Source organism: Ammospiza caudacuta, chromosome 3 (assembly GCF_027887145.1).
Source record: "Ammospiza caudacuta isolate bAmmCau1 chromosome 3, bAmmCau1.pri, whole genome shotgun sequence".
In the NCBI taxonomy this organism is placed as follows: Eukaryota; Metazoa; Chordata; class Aves; order Passeriformes; family Passerellidae; genus Ammospiza; species Ammospiza caudacuta.
The window spans coordinates 77,589,515-77,609,182 of record NC_080595.1 but is presented as its reverse complement, the minus strand read 5'-3'; the positions used below and the strand labels follow the sequence as shown (position 1 = coordinate 77,609,182).

At 41.3% G+C, this 19,668-nt stretch overlaps 2 protein-coding genes across 2 annotated transcripts in view; both read right to left on the bottom strand.

The window, feature by feature from the left end:
• Nucleotides 1-3,060: 3,060 nt before the first annotated feature.
• On the bottom strand, nucleotides 3,061-4,628 carry TTC32 (tetratricopeptide repeat domain 32). Its single transcript, XM_058802656.1, has 3 exons — nucleotides 4,507-4,628; nucleotides 4,272-4,432; nucleotides 3,061-3,498 (listed from the first exon to the last, which is right to left on the bottom strand). Exons 1-3 carry the CDS (start codon nucleotides 4,617-4,619, stop codon nucleotides 3,371-3,373), a joined length of 402 nt encoding a protein of 133 aa, XP_058658639.1. The 5' UTR covers nucleotides 4,620-4,628; the 3' UTR covers nucleotides 3,061-3,370.
• Nucleotides 4,629-6,315: 1,687 nt separating this feature from the next.
• The window catches only part of WDR35 (WD repeat domain 35), a 42,882-nt gene continuing 29,529 nt past the window's right edge, over nucleotides 6,316-19,668 (bottom strand). The window contains exons 17-27 of the mRNA XM_058801499.1: nucleotides 19,582-19,662; nucleotides 19,320-19,456; nucleotides 16,881-17,084; nucleotides 14,509-14,655; nucleotides 13,235-13,367; nucleotides 12,462-12,572; nucleotides 10,856-11,020; nucleotides 9,715-9,855; nucleotides 8,784-8,940; nucleotides 7,935-8,175; nucleotides 6,316-7,011 (exon numbers count right to left, since the gene is read on the bottom strand). Of these exons, the coding sequence (XP_058657482.1) occupies nucleotides 6,861-7,011; nucleotides 7,935-8,175; nucleotides 8,784-8,940; nucleotides 9,715-9,855; nucleotides 10,856-11,020; nucleotides 12,462-12,572; nucleotides 13,235-13,367; nucleotides 14,509-14,655; nucleotides 16,881-17,084; nucleotides 19,320-19,456; nucleotides 19,582-19,662 (1,668 nt within the window). The 3' untranslated portion in view covers nucleotides 6,316-6,860. The remainder of the gene's footprint in view (nucleotides 7,012-7,934; nucleotides 8,176-8,783; nucleotides 8,941-9,714; nucleotides 9,856-10,855; nucleotides 11,021-12,461; nucleotides 12,573-13,234; nucleotides 13,368-14,508; nucleotides 14,656-16,880; nucleotides 17,085-19,319; nucleotides 19,457-19,581; nucleotides 19,663-19,668) is intronic.

The window sequence follows — 19,668 nt, the reverse complement described above, 5'->3', positions numbered from 1 at the left end:
ACTGCTTCCAATCCAATCCCTCCCTGCTCATGCACTAAAGGGATCCTACAAGGAGAGTCCTGGAAATAATCTTAGGAAACAGACCAGTGTTCAGCTCAAATGCTCACAACATGCTGGAAGTGAGGCCTCCAACCTGACCAGATCTCTCAGCACTGTTTTCATACAGAGCAACCAGACCTTCCATTCTGCATGAAAGCCATAGGCTGGGGTCAAATCTGTTTCACTGATCCAGCCCATGTCTGTTAAAAGGATGAGGCAGATGAACATCTGCTGACATAAAAGAATTTTGGATATTACCCTCCCGCTCGCAGTCTTTGGTTTGAACATTGGTTTTGCTTTTCTGAATCCCGACAGGCAACAGAGAGCATGACCTGCATAGCTGAGTTTGACTGAGACAGAGGTGTTCAGTCCCCACACAAGTGGAATAGTGCACCTTTCTCTCCTCAGTCACTTTTAACAAGGTTACCTACTAGATGAGAAGTGCACAGCGCAGCCCTCACTTGCAACAGCCCAGAAGTTTCAGGCTTTCCATGCTGACCAAACCTCCCTTGCTCACTCAGATGGCATCTGGAAGAGGGACTTTATTCTGGCAACCTGACAACCAAACCCTTTGGCCTCAACATGCCACAGCTTTCCAATTGGAAAGGCTCTCCCTGTTCCCCATGCTGCACTCACACTAAATATGCATGAAACCCTTGTCACACTGCTCAGTGCCCTGCTAACCTTGGCATTCTGTCAGCTTTCCCCACCTTTCTGCAAAAGCAAGGGAAAGGCCTTGCAGCACTGAGAGTTGTGTGACAACAACTCCTCCCGTGTTTCAGCAGGACAAATGGAGTCCTAGGAAAAGCACAGGATGATGATGTTACTCTTTGCCTTGTTCTGTAAGGCAGTGATGTTACTCTTTGAGATTCTGTAATGCACCATGGAATTCACAGGGTTTTTCCTAAGTTTAGAGGTAAATCATCAGGTGAGAACAGTTACTCATTGCCAAATTAACCCTGCCTACAGGGAACAAGCCAAGCAGAGGGACTGCCAGTGATGGCTGTGGAAGGAAAGTCAAGGGTTTGGGAGAGGAGGTTTATAGGTAGGAAACCTTGGGAAAGCAGCTGAGAATTATCCACACCTGAAATATTTCTGGCCAGAGTAAAGAGAGTCACAGTGCATTAGCAGCAACCATCTGTGTGACTTACTGGTGCAACCCCATGACTTTGACAAGGGCAGTGGAATGGGCAGGACTGACCCAGGAGCTCCACAGAGGTGTGGAATTCTCATGCAGAGACAACCCCTAAAGCCCAGTGAAGGTATAAAGCTGCAGCACCTCACATTGCAAAGCACCCAAAGCACACAACCCTGCTCCTTTTACAGGCTGAGATGTTGCCTGAATTTCACAAAACATTACACAAAAGAATTTTATTACCCTCCATTAGGCTTTTAATTCTTAAACTTTTATAACAGGAAACTTTGCAGGACAAGGGGAGTTACTAAATACATCCTCCTCTTCAAGTTTTGGGGGTTTTTTATACATTTTATATACTGAACATTATGCCCTAATCACCTGTCCTGGCTGTGTCTCCTCCCATGCTCCCAGGCATCCCCAACTTCCTCCCCACCATGGCAGTACAAAAATCAGAAAAGGCCTCAGCTCTGTGTGAGCCCTGCTCAGCAATAACAAAAACATTTCCATATTATCAGCCCTGTGTTCAGCACAAATCCAAAACACAGCCCCATTCCAGCCACTGTGAAGAAAACTAACTCTACCTCAGTTGAAACGAGCAGGGCTGTTTAATAATTTCAGGCTGAAAACCTGAAAGCCAGAGAGCTAAGTGACTTGTGTGCATGTGAAAGAGGAAAATGTGAAAACCCTACTGGCCAAAATTACCTTGAAAGAATTCCAGATTAAGCTGAAATGCATGATGACAGTTCATCCTTTCACAGGAGAAACAAGGAAATACTGTGGAGAATTGGCAATTGCTCCCCAGCCCTGTGCACTATTTCTGTGCCAGCAATTGCATGAGAAGTAATTAAGCAACAGTCACAAAACAACACAAGCTGGAATATTATCTCTAGCATCTTTGTTTTCTAAAATGCTTGTTCACTGTTAGTATTTTGATCTATATCCTGTCATTTTAAGTGTTCTGTGCAGAATCACATCTGTGATCTCTCTTCTCACAGTAAAACTTCCTAAGTCACATCCAATTGTTCATTACTGCTTTTTTAATTATCTTGGCAAGGTCACTCAAGAACATGTCTAGTTCTAGCTCACCTTCTCACCATCAGTCAAGAGTTGGTAGGATTTTTTAAGACTGAGGTGGCATTAAGTGTATCAAGTCATTGAATAATCTGTGTTTTAGAGACAGAACACCCAGATAAATGGTAGCAAAGCATGTGCTTAACATATCAAGTCCAAAATGAAGACTTCTGAGGGGGAAAAATGGGCATTGCCTATTTCTCAAACTGTGAATGGTCACATCCTGGTACTACATATCTTATTTCTGTAACTTCAAATGGCTGCAGTCAAATGTCAAGAGCATGAGAGGTAAATGCAGCATTCTCTCAGCCCTGTTTCAAATTTACTCATTGTGGCTGCTGCAGTTTCATCCCCACACAGAAAGTGATTTTGGTGAGGCTGCTGGGAAGGATGTCCAGAGGCTCCAGTCTGCTCTCACCACTCGCCCCAGTGGTCCCACCATGTTCAGTGAGCCCTGTGCTTCTGCAAGCTCCCAGCTCGTGCATGGAGGAACTTGCCACAAGAAGCAGAAATGTCACTGGCATAATTTAAAAAAACAAAATCCTAATGCTCATTTCAGCAATCAGAGAGTATTTCTTTTATTAGAAATTGTGTTGCTATGAATTTGGAAGGGTGTTCCTTGCTGATGATTTACAGATTTCAGTAATGGTCCCTCCTACCCTGTGAGAAATGAAGCTGCCTGGGTGTTCACAGCCAGCTCCATCAGATGGATTTCACGCTGCATTTTTCAGGGAAATGATCTCTTTAATAAGGAAGAGAAAGCCACAGTTCCTCCTGTGAATATTTTCTATGGTAAACTCTTCAGACAATCATGAGATAAAAAGTACATGTTCATTTTTATTTTCAATTAATCTGGACAGTACATTTATAACAGAATTACAAAGCATTTCTGTACAAAATCTGTACATGTGTCTCACAGAGATCAACATTACACCTTCCCTCAAGAATAAAAATCCCAAATCCGGATTATTTTGCAATCATAATAAATTTTTAACTTATTTACCTAAGAATGAAGTTCTTCAGCAGGACATAAGAGATGTAAATGATCTTGTGTTTCACCCATCAATGACAAAAATCACATGTTTAGCGAAATATTTTCACATCACATCACAACCTGAATTTTCAATAACCCCGCTTCTCTTTTTCTTCTTTATCAAGCATAGCCTGTTTTAGACTCAATGCAGCATCTTCAAATTGGGGGTTTAACTCTAATACTTTCCTGAAATCTTTCAAGGCCTCATCAAAGTCTCCTGTCCCAAAAAAGAAAAAAAAAAAAAAAAAAAGAAAAGTAAAATTATCTTTCTGTAACTGCTCACGCTCACAAACCTCTGACAACTCAAGAACACCTCCAATACTTTCTTTCACCCACAAAGCAGCAGCTGCTTCCTGGACCCATGGCATTTGGATTCTCCACAGGCCCAACTGGGAGTCAGAGTTTCACATCAAGAATGGACTCAAATGCACTTAAGGCTCAGTTCAGCCAGTTTGTTCCCAAGAGGAGGAGACAAAAGGCACACACCAATAATGAGGCTGCCCTAAAGCTGGCACACAGGCACAGAGCTTCCAGCGGGTGCCCATGGCCCGGCTCCATTCTCCAGTGCCTCGACCTCTGCAACGGCCAAGCTCTAACAGAAGGCACTGGGCTGTAATTTTGGGATGGCATCACCAAAAACGGGGCAGGAAATTCCCCAGAGGTGGCCGGCAGCCCACTGGAAATCGAGAAGGCTGTGCTACAGGTGCTTGGGAGATGCATTAGCTCAGGTTTAATGGCAGTATTTGGAACTGGCTTGTTTCACTCCAATGCAAATTTCTCCACAAGTCAACTACACCTTTCCTCCCATTCTCCAGGGAGCAGCGTTTCGAATGACAGCAGCATAGCCTGCAAGAGGGGTGTAAGCGCACACGGGGGGCAAGCAGGCGCTGTCACTGCTGGCACCGCGTGCGGCGCCGGTCCCGCAGCGATGCCCGCCCTCGCCCCGCCCGTGACCCGGGGCTGCCCGGCCCTGCCGTGCCCGGGTCGTACCCAGCCGGTAGCGCACCAGCCCGCGGTTGTAGTAGGGCACCTCGAAGCCGGGTTGGCACTCGATGGCGGCCGTGAAGTCCCGCACGGCGGCGGCGAACTCCACTCGCAGGTACCGCACCTGCCCGCGGTCGTTGAGCGCCGTGGCGAGGTCGCTGCTGGCACTGCGGGGACAGAGGGAGCGGCGTTAGCGGGGCCCGGCCCGGCGCGCCCGCCCCGCTCCCGGCCCCGGCGTTACCCCGCGGGGCTGCGGGCGATGAAGCGGCTGAAGAGCTCCTCGGCCGCCGAGAGCCGCCGCGCCCGCAGCTCCGCCCGCGCCGCCGCCAGCAGCGCCGCCGCCTCCCCCGCCATCGCGGTGACGTCACGGGCACGCCGGCGCGCGCGGCCACGTCAGAGACGGCGCTGGGCTGGGAAGAGCTGCCCACAGAGCGCAGCAGTATGGCAATAGTGTCTGTAACAACAGCAGGGTCACGGAGGGATGGTGCTGGGCCGGAGAGAGCTGCCCACAGAGCGCAGCAGTATGGCAATAGTGTCTGTAACAACAGCAGGGTCACGGAGGGATGGTGCTGAGCCGGAGAGAGCTGCCCACAGAGCGCAGCAGTATGGCAATAGTGTCTGTAACAACAGCAGGGTCACGGAGGGATGGTGCTGGGCCGGAGAGAGCTGCCCACAGAGCGCAGCAGTATGGCAATAGTGTCTGTAACAACAGCAGGGTCACGGAGGGATGGTGCTGAGCCGGAGAGAGCTGCCCACAGAGCAGGAGCTGCCCACAGAGCGCAGCAATACGGCAGTGGTGACAATGACAACAGCGGGCTGCGTAGAGACTCTGCTGGGCCGGTAGGAGCTGCCCACAGAGCACAGAAACACGGCAATAGTGTCACTAACAACAGCAGGGCCACGGAGAGACGGTGTTTAACCTAAACCTCTCCTTCATCTTAAAGCCATTCTCCCTTCTCCTATCCCTTTATGGCCTTGTAAATTGACTCTTTTTTACCCGTTTACAAGGTGCTGGGCCGGGGAGAGCTGCCCACAGAGCACAGCAATACGGCAATGGTGTCAGTAACACCACCGGGCCACGGATCCCTCTGCTCCGCTCTCCCGAGCCCCCACCCGCAGTGCAGCGCCCAGCTCGGGGCCGCAGCGCAGGCACGGTGTGGAGCCGCTGGAGCGAGGCCAGAGGAGAGCAAGACGATCAGAGAGCTGGAGCACCTTTCCTGGGGAGACAGGCTGGGAGAGCTGGGGATGTCCGACCTGGAGAGGGCTTGGTGGGAACCTCAGAGCACCTTCCAGTACCTAACGGGGCTCTAAGAGAGCTGGAAAGGGTCAGTTTACAAGGGCATAAAGCAATAGGAGAAGGGAGAATGGCTTTAAGATGAAGAAGGTTTAGGTTAAACATAAGGAAGGAATTCTTTACTGTGAGGGTGGTAAGACGCTGGAAGAGGTTGCCCAGAGAAGCTGTAGATGCCCCATCCCTGGAAATACTCAAGAACAGGTTGGATGGGCTTTGTGTTACCTGGTCTAGTGGAAGGTGTCACAGCCCGTGTCAGCAGGTTTAAAGCAAGATGGTCTTTAAGGTCCCTTCCAACCCAGGCTGTTCTACTGCTCTGTGATTCTATGGAGATGGGGCTTATCCTTACCTGGCCTAAGCTTAGGTGACAGACAGAAGCTCCTCCTCTGCTCTCCTCTCAAACATGCCAAGGCACAATGTGAACGTCACAGCTCTTGTCAGGCAGCCAGGTGCTGGCCTGGGCACAGCTGACTCCGTGCTCAAGGCCCTGCAGCACTGCCAGAGCACAAACCAGCAGTAAGGTGGGACACCGAGACATTGTTCCTTGGACCTTTGTGTGTAACAAGGGTGACAATTCAGCTCCTGAAATCTGTTCAACAGATGCAGGCTGCTCTCCCAAGCTACGTGAAAATGCCAGGTTCCAGGTTGCAAGTTCATAGAGGTTTCCTTAAGCTGTTGAAGATGACATCACCCAAGCTCAGGAACCCAAGCGACACACTGACTGCTGCGTGTTTTCAAGCCCTTTATTTTATGGTGGGTTTAAATACACTTAATAAAAGAAACCAGCACTAATGTATGCTTATACTGGTATCATCACTCTAGTAACTCTTAACAGTAGTACAAAAACATATATGGTAATATTATCAAAATTATTGTGATGTTATTTCAACTTGGGAATCACTTCCCTCAAAAAACTGTGAATTCTGAGAAAACCCAGTAATTTCCTATGGAATTAAGACAAAAAAATTGAGCCTGCTCAGAGTAGAACATATTGATATGAGCCTACATTCAACTCACATGGCTCAATCTACAATTCAAAAAGAATGCTTTTACCTTAAATCTTTTTTAAAAAGTGTAGAAAAAAAATGGAGTCTATTTCCATGGTAATTTCTTCAGCTAAATGGAAGCAGTAAAGGTTTCTCTTGTGGGTTTTCTGTTTTGGTTTTGCTTTTTTTTTTTTTTTAATCTTCCTCTAATAGCAGCACTAACTGCTACAATACAGTACCTGAGTTGTATTTCAAAAGATAGTAACATTTTAGAGGCTGCTCTTAGCAGTCATAAATGCAGATACAGAGTCTTTATCCTCAGCTTACTGTGCTGTGGCACAGAGGACAGGCGTTATAATGGCCTGCTTCTTTGGCTTTCATGCAATGCTTACACACACTGCACATCCAGAACTGATACTCCAGGATAGGGGCTCCTGTTGCAACACATACAGGAAGTTTACCATCTCCACTATAAAAAAAGAGAAAAGAGAAAGAATAAAAATGCGGTGGGCCAGTTGTTGATTAGAAGTTATTAGCTCATGTAACACTTCACTGTTCATGTAACCAAGTATATAAATCTTCACACCAGAGAATGCCCACCCCCAGAACCATACAGTCACAAATCAGGACCAGCAGATCCAAAAGATGGGGTGAAAAGAAGCAGTGAAGGCCATATAAAAGTAAGGCCTGATCAGACACCTGCACTGCTATTATACTCTGTCCTCTGACGTCTGAAGGGTCAACAGAATCACAGCTGCTACTGAGATTCTGTACAGCTGCACAGTAGGATCAATCAAGACGGGTTAAAATCCTGTTTGCTAAAAGAAAATTGATTTCCATATTTACTAAGTTTCATGCTCTCAGCAGGAAACGTCAAACACACTGTTGTGGGTACAGCCACTCCAAGGATTTACCCCTTAAAAATGTGCCCTTCACATTAACTTCACATATTGCTCTTTTCACACCAAGTAGATTTAGGTAATTCACGAAACACTGGAGACCTGTTCGTTAATAATGTTTAAACAGTCCCTTGTTGATACTTTCAGCACTCCACCATGGAGATGCAAACAGTAACATTCTTTAATGTCACATGACACAGTCTCAAAGGTCTTAAGACTCCTGTGCTTTGTCTACTTGCATTTCAAATTGAGATGAAGTTACATCTTTATGCCCAGATCCTCAAATGCAGTCAGTGTCTATTTTCCCAAACACAGTGCTGTATTACCTTCCTCCAAACTGGCTAACTCCTGCCTCTTTCTTGACCAGTATCTGGTTTAAGCAGCAAAGCACTTAATTAATTTGGTCACACACAAAACTGCTAAAACCAAAAACACAGCAAACAGCAGAAAAAAGTGACAGTATTATAATAGTATCATATAAAAATAAACCCACCTCTCAAGAACATCATCCAGATCAGCTGTTTTGTTATACTTTGGTCTGTATCTTGTGAATATCTCTAGAGCAAGCTCTTCATATTGTTGCCTCTGCTCTGGCTGAAGAGTTTCCAAGGATTCTAATTTAACAAAGGCTTTTGAACAAGTATCAAATGCTCTGTTTGCACACGCACAGAGTGCCAAAAGGGAATAGATTTCAACTGCAGGTATAATGTCTTCATAATCTCGCAAATGAAGAGCTACAAAAAATGAAAAAAAGAAATCCAAGGAAATTATTACACATCTTCTTAGAAGTGCAAGCATCTGTATGAAATAGTTACTACTAGACGAGAGTATTAATTCTAAAAATAGGACAAAAGGAACCACAGTCTCTTTATTGACATTACTGAAGCATTGCTCTAAAAAACAAACTAGCAGATTTCACTTGGAAATTGGTGTCTTCTTAAAACACTTTATTTTGGTTGGTTGGTTCTAAAAATATTAGAAGGATTTGAAATCTTCATTACTTGGACAGAGTACAAGGTGCTATTTGTTTCTCTTAATTCGCACAGATTTTTTGTGAAGCTCTACAAGGAGGTCTGATGTAAATTCAGGCATGCCTTATAATTTAGGGAGAGAAACAAAACAGTCAGCAGAACATCTACAGAGATTAACCAATTTACCAGGTAATATTTGGAAAGATTTGCATTTTCTTCAGTGGAGTCCTTTTAGGTATTGTGACTGCAGCCATATTCAATTCATTATATGATTTTGGTTTAAATTCCATGGATTTATTAAGAACTGAAAAATGTGGCAGCTATAAATGAAGATATGTGTTGTCTTTACAGGGTTGAAAATTAATTCTTACCTGTTTTAAGTGCTGCATCTACAGAACCTTTGTAGAGCTGTTTTTGTGCAAGTATGAAGAAGTGGTAAGCCTCAGCTCCTCGCCAGGCATTGTCTGCAAAGCGATTCGTTGAAGAAAGAACATCTTCTTCCAGCAAACCAGCCAAAGCTGAAGCACTCTGAAAACAAACCAGTATCACAAGTACTTTTTACATGAAACAGATACAGCAGGAAATGGGGATATATGAAAAGAGCTTTTCTATACTTAGTGATTACACCACTGTCCGTGCTAAGTAGGCAAAATACAAATGGACCTACAGTGAGCATTGTCAGGCGTTCTGTACAGAGCACAGGCACAACATCTGGTGCAGATTTTCTAAGATAAATATCATATATGTGTGTATACAAATATATTTTGTGCACATCTGCAGACTGGTTTCATAGTTTGGATTAATACTGCATTTGAACACCAGAGGTCTTAAAAATTTGTTTAAACTATTTCATTTGTGGATATGAAGATGAATGTGTAAGCAGAGAAAAAAAAATTCTTCCATTTGCTTCCCCTGTATCTGGAGCCATCTCCCTGCTGAATTACAGGCAACATAGCTTGATCTAATCACAAATCACCCTTTGGGATCAATTCTTACTCCTAAATGACACAAGAGTCTTGCAGGAAGTTTCTTAGTATGGTTTTCATTGTTAAAGTGAAAATATTAAGAAAACCATGTTAAACTTAGGAAGCAAAATATCTACTAATACATACGATTCAAATGTTTTAAAATAATACCTAAAACAATATGTTTTCACGGGGGACTTGCTTGAAGGAAAGCTTTGTTCTTAGCAGGAAAAAGGGTTATTAAAAAAAACATTATAGGCTCCCATGAAGATGGCTTGCTTTATTCTGACTAGCTAGCAGATACCAGAACTCAGGAAGGGGGAAAAAAAGACATTACCTCTGAACTTTTCTCTTTAACTTTTCCCCTTTGTGCATTTTGCATTTGTTCATGACACTGTTCCATAAGTAAGGCTGATAGCACATAAAGCTTTTTAACTCGCAAAGGCTTCGTCCTTTTCTTTGACTCTTCATCTGCAATCTTAAAAAAAAAACAAAGAGATTTAATTCTCTTGGACAATTGCATGCTTGTACAAACCTAGGAAATCATGCCAAAAAATGATTCTCCCTTTAAATGTAATAATTTAGACTGCAAACAGAACTATAAATGAAAATGTCAAAGTGAAGTATGCACGTTATTTTATATTTATTTAGCTAACATGTATATAAAGCCAGATTCTCAGGAAGGATAAATCAGTGTAACCATGTATAAGGGTAGTGATCTAGTATAAAAATAAACTAAAAAAATAGCAATTTTTAAACACATACATAGCTTTCAATAAGGTCTGATGGTTTTCCCAGAAAAGAAGAATGACTTTTGAAGTAACCTATATTTTTTATATATATATATATATATATATATATATATATACTGCTATAAATATTTGCTGTAAAAATTACATATCAGTCCTACAAGACTTTAAGCTATGTAGAGAAATTTCTGCAGCCAAACCAAATCTAAGCAACATCTTTATCTTAAAAGCACACCACAGCCATTTCTAATTGAAGGAATTAATTGAAGAAATACCAAAATTTAGCTTCCAGTTATTTACATTGCTGGTTTGGGTTTTTTTTAAAGGAGATAAAAAGAACTCCCATGACATCTAAAATAATGTGGACATTGCACCCCAGGCCAGTCTACTATACTCTTTTACTAGGCAATGCAGGGCATCAGGACTTTTCCTGAGGTGCAGTTCATCTCCTACTGAAGTGAAAGTCTCAAAATAAGTAAATTGATGGCTTTTGTCCCCAAAGTCTCCTTTTCACTAGCTATAGAGGACACCCAGGGTAACTATTACACATAGAGATATCTAAACTCTGGGAGTTGGGTTCATCTTTGCCATATCCTGTATGATGACATCTGCTTATTGCCTAGACATTGTTAAAACTAAAATAACCCCAAGGGAATAAAAGTAGCACAGACGTACTAAGAACTAGTCCAAAAACCCCAGTCATTCAACATAAAAATAAAACCTGGATACCTTGAACATGAGCTTAGCAGCTTCAAAGAAATAATTTGCTTTACGATAGAGTTCTATAGCATCAAGGATTTTGTTCTTTTCCAGTAAATGACTTGCATATCTGGCTAACAAGGATCCGATCTCTTTCATATTGTGATTTTTGGCCAGCTCCACAGCTTTATTCCACTAGAAATTAAAGGAGACAATTATTAATCTCATTTTTTCAAATATACTCTCAGAACAAACCAGTTATCCATGAACAGACTGCAGCATCTGTGTGCAATATTTCATCACCATTTTGAGCCACACTACTATAAATTAATATAAAAAGCAAGAGAATACAAATGCTTACATCATTGCCAATCACGTGATGCTGCAGTACTGAAAAAAATTCTGGATCGATGTTGGGGTACCCAAAACAGAGATTACTTTGGACCTTATTAGCATAAGAGATTTGATAACAGGATGCCTTGGCCAGCGCAAACAGGACTTTGAGAATTAAATCAAGATTGCAAGAAGATCAAATCAGATGGTGTTACCGGAAAAAATAAAATTACATCAGACTTCTGGAATCTAGAGATGTTTAAAATCTATAAGTTTGTTTATGTGATCTTTAACCCAGTCATTGTAGTAAAACATTACTAGCTTTCCTAAAACAGTATATAAACATTTGTAGTCCACAATAAAATCGGATTCTTTGACCTTCTCAAAATCTTCCCCGTCTTCCTTCATCGCTGACAGACTTCTGTCCAAAACCACATATAAAACAGTTGCTTCTACTTTTATGAAGCTATGCAAAATCCTTTCATTGTAGCTCGTAGCTGGACATGGGGATTTCGACCCAGAAAAGTCTAAACCAGACTCTCAAAAGCATGTCTGAAAGAGGACCTCAGCCCAGAAGCTTAAAGCACACAGTAACACTTTACTTATCCTTCTATACCCCTCATTTTGCCTGTGAATTTGCCTCATCTTCAGTGGTTTGGCTACTGTGTTTGCCCCAGATGAAAAGTTTGGCAGGACTGAGATCTCAACTGAATCTCACACCTTATAGCTCTTCAGATCCATAAACTAAAATTGTTCACAAAAAGCCAGCCCTAGGCAGTCCTGCCATTCCCATACACTGAGTTCCTCATAGCCATCCTCAGTTTCTCCCCTATTTGTATTGACACAGACATTTGCACAGGTTAAGTCATACCAGGAAACAACTCTAGTTATGAACATGCAGATCAGTTTCCAGCTCTGCTTTTTCCAGCTACATCCTCATGCAGTCACAAATCCATCTGCATCTATACAAAGGAGGGGGATGTGGAAAATATCCAGAATGGACACCTATCTCTTCTCCAGTCTTGTCCCATTCCATCAGGAGGCAGCACAGCCTAGCTCCACAGAGGCTGCAAATGTCTGTGCTGAGCATGCTGCCCACATACCCTGCATGTAGCTTTGCATGTAGCCCCTCCAGTGGTTTAATCTTAATCTCAGAGAAATGGTTTAAGCACCGAAGTATGAATTTTCCAGAAATTATGACAAATCATCTGACACTTAACATGGATTTGTATTCCACTGGGTATTAGGATAGAAATCTCACTGTTAACCTGGTATTATTACAGATTATCTCCTGCTGTTTTACCTGGTTGAGATGCACACAGGTATCCACGGCATCCTTTGGTCGATTACATTTCAGAAAGGCTGACACAGCTTGTTCACACATCCCCACTCTCACAAACATATAAGCTATATCCTGCAAAAAGCATCAGCACTGTATTAAACTCAGTTCTGCATTTTTAGTACATTATGCACCAACAGCAGTGCTCCTGTTTGGCTAATTTAAGTCCAAGAGGGTGGGGAACGGGTTGTTTGCTTCATGGACTCTGTGAAGGCACTAGGCATTGCTGTAAATCTTTAGAACAGTGTGCTAGGCTCACACACTGCTTCTGAATTCAAGAAAGCCATTACAATGAGGTTAAAAGAAAATGCTATGTCTTGATTTACTGGAAAAGGCATTAAAGGAGCATGATTTGCATTTTTCAGGCATTTTGGATTAAGTCAACCACAGCATAGTTTTAAAGTAGCTATTGTTTAGTAGTAATTTCCTGCTACATATTCAGACCTATACCCTGTGCACCTATTTATCCTACACACCCTATCCCATCTACTTTCCCTCCTTTTAAAGTATTGTCAGTCAGGTCTTTCTGGGGAACTGGGACAATAAGGGAAAGGAAGAGTGATGGAGTGTGAAAGTAACAGTAATACTAGAGATCAATACCACAGGAACACCACTGCAGTTAAGTGAGTAGGTCATACACTGCATTCATTCTCTTGTTCTTAACCCTCCCAAGATGGGAAATTTCAAATAAATAGTTTGGTATAAGACAATGAACAATAAAGGTGCTTTTTGCTTACAGGAAGCAATTTATGATTCTCTGGAAGTGAGTTGGCCAAATTCTCCAGTCCTTGGTAGTCTTCTAGCATGTAGTAACATTCAGCTAAACGTTCCTGGTTTTGTCCTTGGACATAGTACTGTACAGCATTTAACCTAATAAGACAAAAAAGTGGTGGCTCCTGATGTATAAACACAGAGAAGTTTTTAATTCTGTAAGTCTTTTGCATTTGTAAATTCAAATCACATTATTTTAAATAGGTAACTTTGCCTGAAAAACTTTCATAGTTAGAATTTCACTGTTTTTTCCAAAAAACAGCACACAAAATGCACTCAATTTTTTTTTAATTTTCACAGATCATTATATTAAAAGTGTAGCAATATTGATCCTCTGACTAGCATAAGATTAGGAAGTCAAAGAATTCTTAAAGCTTTATTCCCACGCTTGTAGAGATGGGGGCAGACAATGGACAACTTACATCTAAACTTCCAGAAAAAGGCTTTATTGTTGCGTGTCTGTATTTTAAAATGCAAACACCGAGACCTCCAAGACCATTCTCCAAAGTTACCTAAAGCATCTAAAAGTCAACTTTCAAAATCTAATCTAATCACAAGTTTTCAGCTGCATTGGGACAATAAAGTTTGGATAATGGCAACACATAGCGGAGCTGTGGAACTAAGACATGGGCTTAGAAGGCAACAACAAACGTTCATGAAAAACATTCCCTGTTAAGTTATTAGCTATGAAGACATTACCTCTGGCTCAGTAAGCACCCGACTGCAAAATGTGTTCTGGAGAAATACCATTACAGGTGTGCACTGCCCTTAAAATCTTCCTTGGGTGCCCAGTTTGGGAGACAGATGCAGCTCAGAGAACTCTGGACCTTACCAAATATTTGTGACTTGAAGCATTTTAGAAAATTCACTGGTAGTTAGTAATTATGTACTCCTTTTAATCCCTTTTGGGGTTTTTTCTAATATGTTCTATATCCACCCTAATATAACTTCACAGGTATTTCTCTTTCCTTGCCTTCCTTTGAAGCAGACAGACTTCTGGCAAAGCAGAGATTTCTATGACCTTCACCCTTTCGGTAGCTGATCAACAGCTCTCTGTTTATCATATAATGGAACCATAAAGATATGAGCAAAATCTCATTATTCCAAAATTATCCAATGTATTGCATCCTGACTTTCCTTATACCTGTCCCTCCTCATAAATTAAGTCTTGTCATCAGTTTAATAATATCCTCTGTAAGTTCCTTGCTGCTTCCTCTGTTGATTCCTCTGCAGGCCCTACCATTTCTGTCGGTCTGCAAAGTAGTCTCCGATGGCGTTGTGTGCCTGCTCCAGGAGGGCATCGTCCGAGTCCCCCGAGCCCGTCTTCAGCAGCTGCAGCACGCGGAACCAATCGCCCAGCTTGATCCGCAGCCCGATGGCAAGGTCTCTGAACAGGAACCAGCAGGGAAAAGTCAAGCACAGCAAAAGAGGTAACAAACATCTCGAGCAAAGCATCCAAAAGTGTTTTCACATGCAATGCAGGTATCAGAGTGATCCCAGATAACTTGTTTACAATTTCAACACTATTCCATTAAAGCAAATACTCAAGAGAGCTCCCAGATTATATCACACATATGCATGTGGCATTCACACACTCTGAAAAAATCCCTTCGCCCAGGATTTTTCTGCTGGGAAGCTTAGAAGCCTCAGAGAAAAGAAAAACAATTCTTATCTCATTTGCTTCTCCTGTGTTTTGCTCATGTGGAATGTGTTTGGAGATTGTTTATCCAAAGGTGATTGCCTGATTGGATTCTGGTGTGAGTTGTTTTGATTCATTGGCCAATTATGGCCAAGCTGTGTAAGGACTCTGGAAAGAGTCATGAGTTTTCATTATTATCTTTTGAGCATTCAGTAAGTATCTTTTCTGTTTTGTATAGTATAGTATTCTTTAATATAATATAGTATAATAAAGTAATAAATTAGCCTTCTGAGAACATGGAGCCAGATGCATCATTCCTGCCTTCGTCAGGGCATCCCTGCAAATACAACAGTATGCGCTTCCTTATCAGCCACACTCCTGTGTGAGGAGTTAAACGAGTGATACAGTTGGGCTCATGTTACTTCAGGTTCCCTCTTACTCTGTTCTGCATCTTTCACTGCTGACCCACTACAAGAGATGGCAGCAGCTGCAAAAGGCTAAAAGCAGAAGGAAGGTGAGGGGAAAGACCAAGAAGCAACAAATATGAATAATGGAGACTAAAGCTGAGATGTAATAAAATGGATCTCAGAGACTTATTTTCCAGATGAAGGGTGATTTTGGATAAAGGAGAAAGGACTCAGCAGTAGTTTTTCCTTTTTATTATTCATGCATACATATGACTCACTGTGTGTCTGTCTGGCATGTTTTTTCCACCAAACAGAATAATTCTATATTACCTCATATAAAAGAATTCTGCAGGTGCATAGAAAATAAATGGGAGAGACCTATGCCCTTTTAAAAATGCCCTCAACTTACAAGTAAATTAAGGAAGGCATGAGAAAGTCAATGCAGTCAGCTAAGTAAGAGCATCTATCTAAAAACATTAGAATTTATTTGAAAAATAGATTTATTTCATTGTGATTTATGGTAGATATCCTTATCAGGATTTTTCTAGTTGTGAAAGTTGAAACCAGTAAACAAAAAAGTAAGTTTTTGACTTCTGCAATTCTATGTCCAAACTTCTCTTCGGCCATGTGAAAATGAATATGCCATATCTAAAACTGGGTGTTGCAGTGTGACTGAAGTGCTGAGGAGGCAGCCCACATCCCCACACCACCCAACTGCCAGCAACTAATTAATGACATGCAAGGAAGTTTTCATTACCAGGCACTATTGGGCATCTCTCCCCAGCTCCTGCCGTCTCTCTCCCCTGCCAGCCTGTCCCCCTTACTTTCATTCTTACAGCATGAAATAATAACTATTTTTTTTCTCCATCATTCCCTACTGTTTTTCATGGCTCCATTAATCAAAGCTTAAAAATTTCTCATGTGCATAAGTGATTCACGTTTCTCCATGTTTGACCACCATCTACAGGCTACATTGCACAACTGCTGCTGGTGATTTCTCATTATCCTTTTTCAGCAGAGACAATGCTCTGGCTAATTATTTAATGTTAACTTATATTCCCAGCAATACTAAAATTTTGCTTTGTTTGTTTTCATTCCTGAGCAAAAATTACACTGATTGGCTTCAATGTTTCACAGTTTCATCCAGAGTCTTTCTGTCTCTCCAAAGATTACAGTTCATTAAAAACTCTGTTGTTTGTATATGTAATTGAGAAGAATGTGTACTTGGCTACTAGCACAGAGCAACACCACATAAATTAAACATTATTTAAGATTGTTTGTATTTTTGGAATCCCAGTTGAAATACCAACAAAATACTTGTAAAAAAACCATCTATTAAAACATAGCATTACCTAGAGCAGCCAAGGTTTTGTAAACAGTTTGGAATGCACTGGTTTACATACAGAACTGGTTATCTATGGATAAACCAAAATTCTCTCAATTTGATCCTTTTATGTTTTTGCAGAAACTGGTAAAGACTCTCCAGAGAAAACAGCCATTCCTGATTAAGGAATGCTTTTTTTTTCCCCAGACTTCTCTACTGCTGAGATGTTTACATGCAGTTACCTTCTGTCCATATCCAGATACATTCTTTCAGCTTCTTCAAATCTGCTGAAATAGGCTGCCACTTCTGCTTGCTTCATGGACTCGCTCTGCAGATTGCCCAGGCGCTTCACAAACTTAATGCCTTGATAATCTTTGCAACGCACAAAAGCTTGTTCAGCTGTCTGCAGATCCAGCTTCTGAAGAGCAGCTTCAGCCAGGAGTCGCCTGTGTGAAAAACAAACATAGCAGATGGAAGAGCAGCCATGGAGTCAATTAAATGAGGGTATATTTAACCAGTAATCATTTAAAGAAGACATACAAATTGTTGCAATTTATTGTTTACTAGGTAATCTTAATACAGTCGTTTGTTTATTCCTAAAACATTCTGTGATCTGCCTGGTACTTGGTCAGGGAGAGATGTTCAAATAATTGCTAATATTATTTAGTTCAGCTGTTCAGAGGGACACTGGCTTGGGAGGAATGGGCAAGATTTGACTGTTACACTTACGTGAAATGTGTTGCTGGTCTCAGTGCAGTTCCATTTATTTATTTATTTCTCCCTGTGCATTTGTGGAAACTTTAAGCCTTGATGGCAGCCTCTATCTAAGTGCCTCCAGCTCCGTTGGCCACGACAAATAAATTATCCTTCTGATCCTCTGGATGTTCCTGGTCCTGTTAGGACAGCAGCTTGGGACAGCAGGGAAAACCTTTGGGGAGCTTTATGATTGGTACTGCCCTATTGGTTAGTTCTGCAAATAGGGAATTCAGGCCAACCTGTGTGTATCAGGTGCTTGAATGAGCTCCAGAATTTTCTGCAAAAGTAAGGCTATTTAAAATTTAAACTGACTGATTTGCACTGTGAAGCAGACTCAGTGCAGTGAGGCACTGACAAAACCACTAATATTATTGCTGTATTCAGTGACCCAAGCCATGCTTAGGCAGTATCAGCTGGGTATCTCTCAATCAATTTGAGAAGGCTGGATCACTTAAACTCAAGTACTCAGCACAGACATCAAAGAAACCAATTGATCTACACATCACCCTGTTTGTTGCATTCTAGAAGCAAGGTCACTGTTTTGTTCTGATCTGGAATATATTGGCTTTATATCCAGCACTTCTAATGAATCTCTTCAGAAATATGTGACATGTTTTCTCTCATAATAAAATAAAATTCATGGCAATTCCAGAGCAAAGCGAACAGAATTTCACCTATATTTTGTGCTTTTATGATATAGAACTTTTACTGAGACACAGACTTGCAAAACTAATAGTAATTTTTTATTAAGGGAACAGACAGGACTAGCAAAAAACCACATGAACAATTTGAAAGCTCCAAAAATCTTCAGCCAGTTCAAGACATTTGTAAAAATGAAGACTCGAAACACTAACATTTCACCCTATGCACTCAAGCTAATAAAATTATGGTATTACAGAAACTTTCAATATATAACTGTTTTTCAAAATTAACATTCTGGAGACAAAGGAATAACTAGATAGAAAATAATGGGTTTTGTGACAAACTTTTAAAGCAAGGTGTCTTGCCCAGTCTTTCATCAACTCTAAATTCATCTCTGAACCATCACAACTAACAGTGAACTCTCCAACCCCCTTGATGCAAGCTAAGCATCCAATGCTGCAAGAGACCATTAGCTTCTAAACAGAGCCAAAATTACTAAAGAAAGGCACAGGTAAGTAAACAGTCTCCAGAGAGTTAAGGAGAATTGGTCTCCTGCATCAAGGAACTTGTCAATGAAGTTTTAGGTTCTGCACTGCCTTTTCATTAAATTATCAGTAGAGGCCTTTACTCTTCCAGCCCTTACAAGTTGGGATATTAAACAGATTTCCAGCACTCCTGTTTTCACAGATTTACTCTCACATGTTTAGTCTGCAGGCTTTTCAACTTTAGTTTAATAGCTGAGCCATGTTTAGTTTAAGCATGCCACTGTCTCCATTTTTCAGATTACTTTTGAGATGCTGCATGGGAACACAACACACCCAGCCCTTCTTTCTGTCCTTCAAGCCCTGTCCAAATGCTACAAGATTGTTCAAACTACTTTTACCCTACTATCAGTCTGATGTATTCCTTTTACCAGGTTTTAAGCACTTTAATGTTCAATATATAAATTTTATTTTTAATTTAACCAACTTGGTTAACTTGCTGTTAGCTTTTAATTTCCTTTAAATTCCCTCCAAGACACAAGGAACACTGTGTTTTGGGGCCCATATAGCACAGAGCAAAAAGGTGTCCTGAGCCTACATTTTATACCCACTATCATGATACAGCACCTGCCTGACATTCTAGGTACTCCAACATTCATTAAATCTTTAATCATTGTGTGTAAAATGTATACTGCTTTGGCTGGTTTTGAGGGTTTTTATTTTCATACTGGATCTGTCTGAACAGGAAAAGAATAGAAAAGTAGACAAATTTAAACAAATTTGGCTTATAGGAGATTTTACCAAAGTCTGGGATGTGGATTGTCTTCTATGAATTGGGAAGATTCCTCAATGCCAACTTTTTCAATCAATGCTCGACTGTCTCGTAATGACCGAATCTCGAAATTGATGATGTAATCTTTGTTAGGGTGTTCAGGATTCTAACATAATGGATAAAGAAACATATTTTTATTCCTGGTGACTTTTATTCTCACCCAACAAAACAGATATCTATCATTAAGAAAGACACCGACTTTTCCTACAAAATAAAACTAGTTATACTGACCTTTAATATTTCATCCAGAAGAACAGACTTGATTTCTAAATCTTCAAAGCTGCAAATATATCCAGATGTTTGTATAGGTTCCTGAAA

Bases quoted from the DNA above. Each gene is read 5' to 3' on its own strand.
- TTC32 (XM_058802656.1), bottom strand. From the start codon at position 4,619: ATGGCGGGGGAGGCGGCGGCGCTGCTGGCGGCGGCGCGGGCGGAGCTG. The intron at 4,433-4,506 runs GTAACGCCGGGG...CTGTCCCCGCAG, and splicing joins ATCGCCCGCAGCCCCGCGGG to TGCCAGCAGCGACCTCGCCA. The intron at 3,499-4,271 runs GTACGACCCGGG...TTTTTGGGACAG, and splicing joins GCTGGTGCGCTACCGGCTGG to GAGACTTTGATGAGGCCTTG.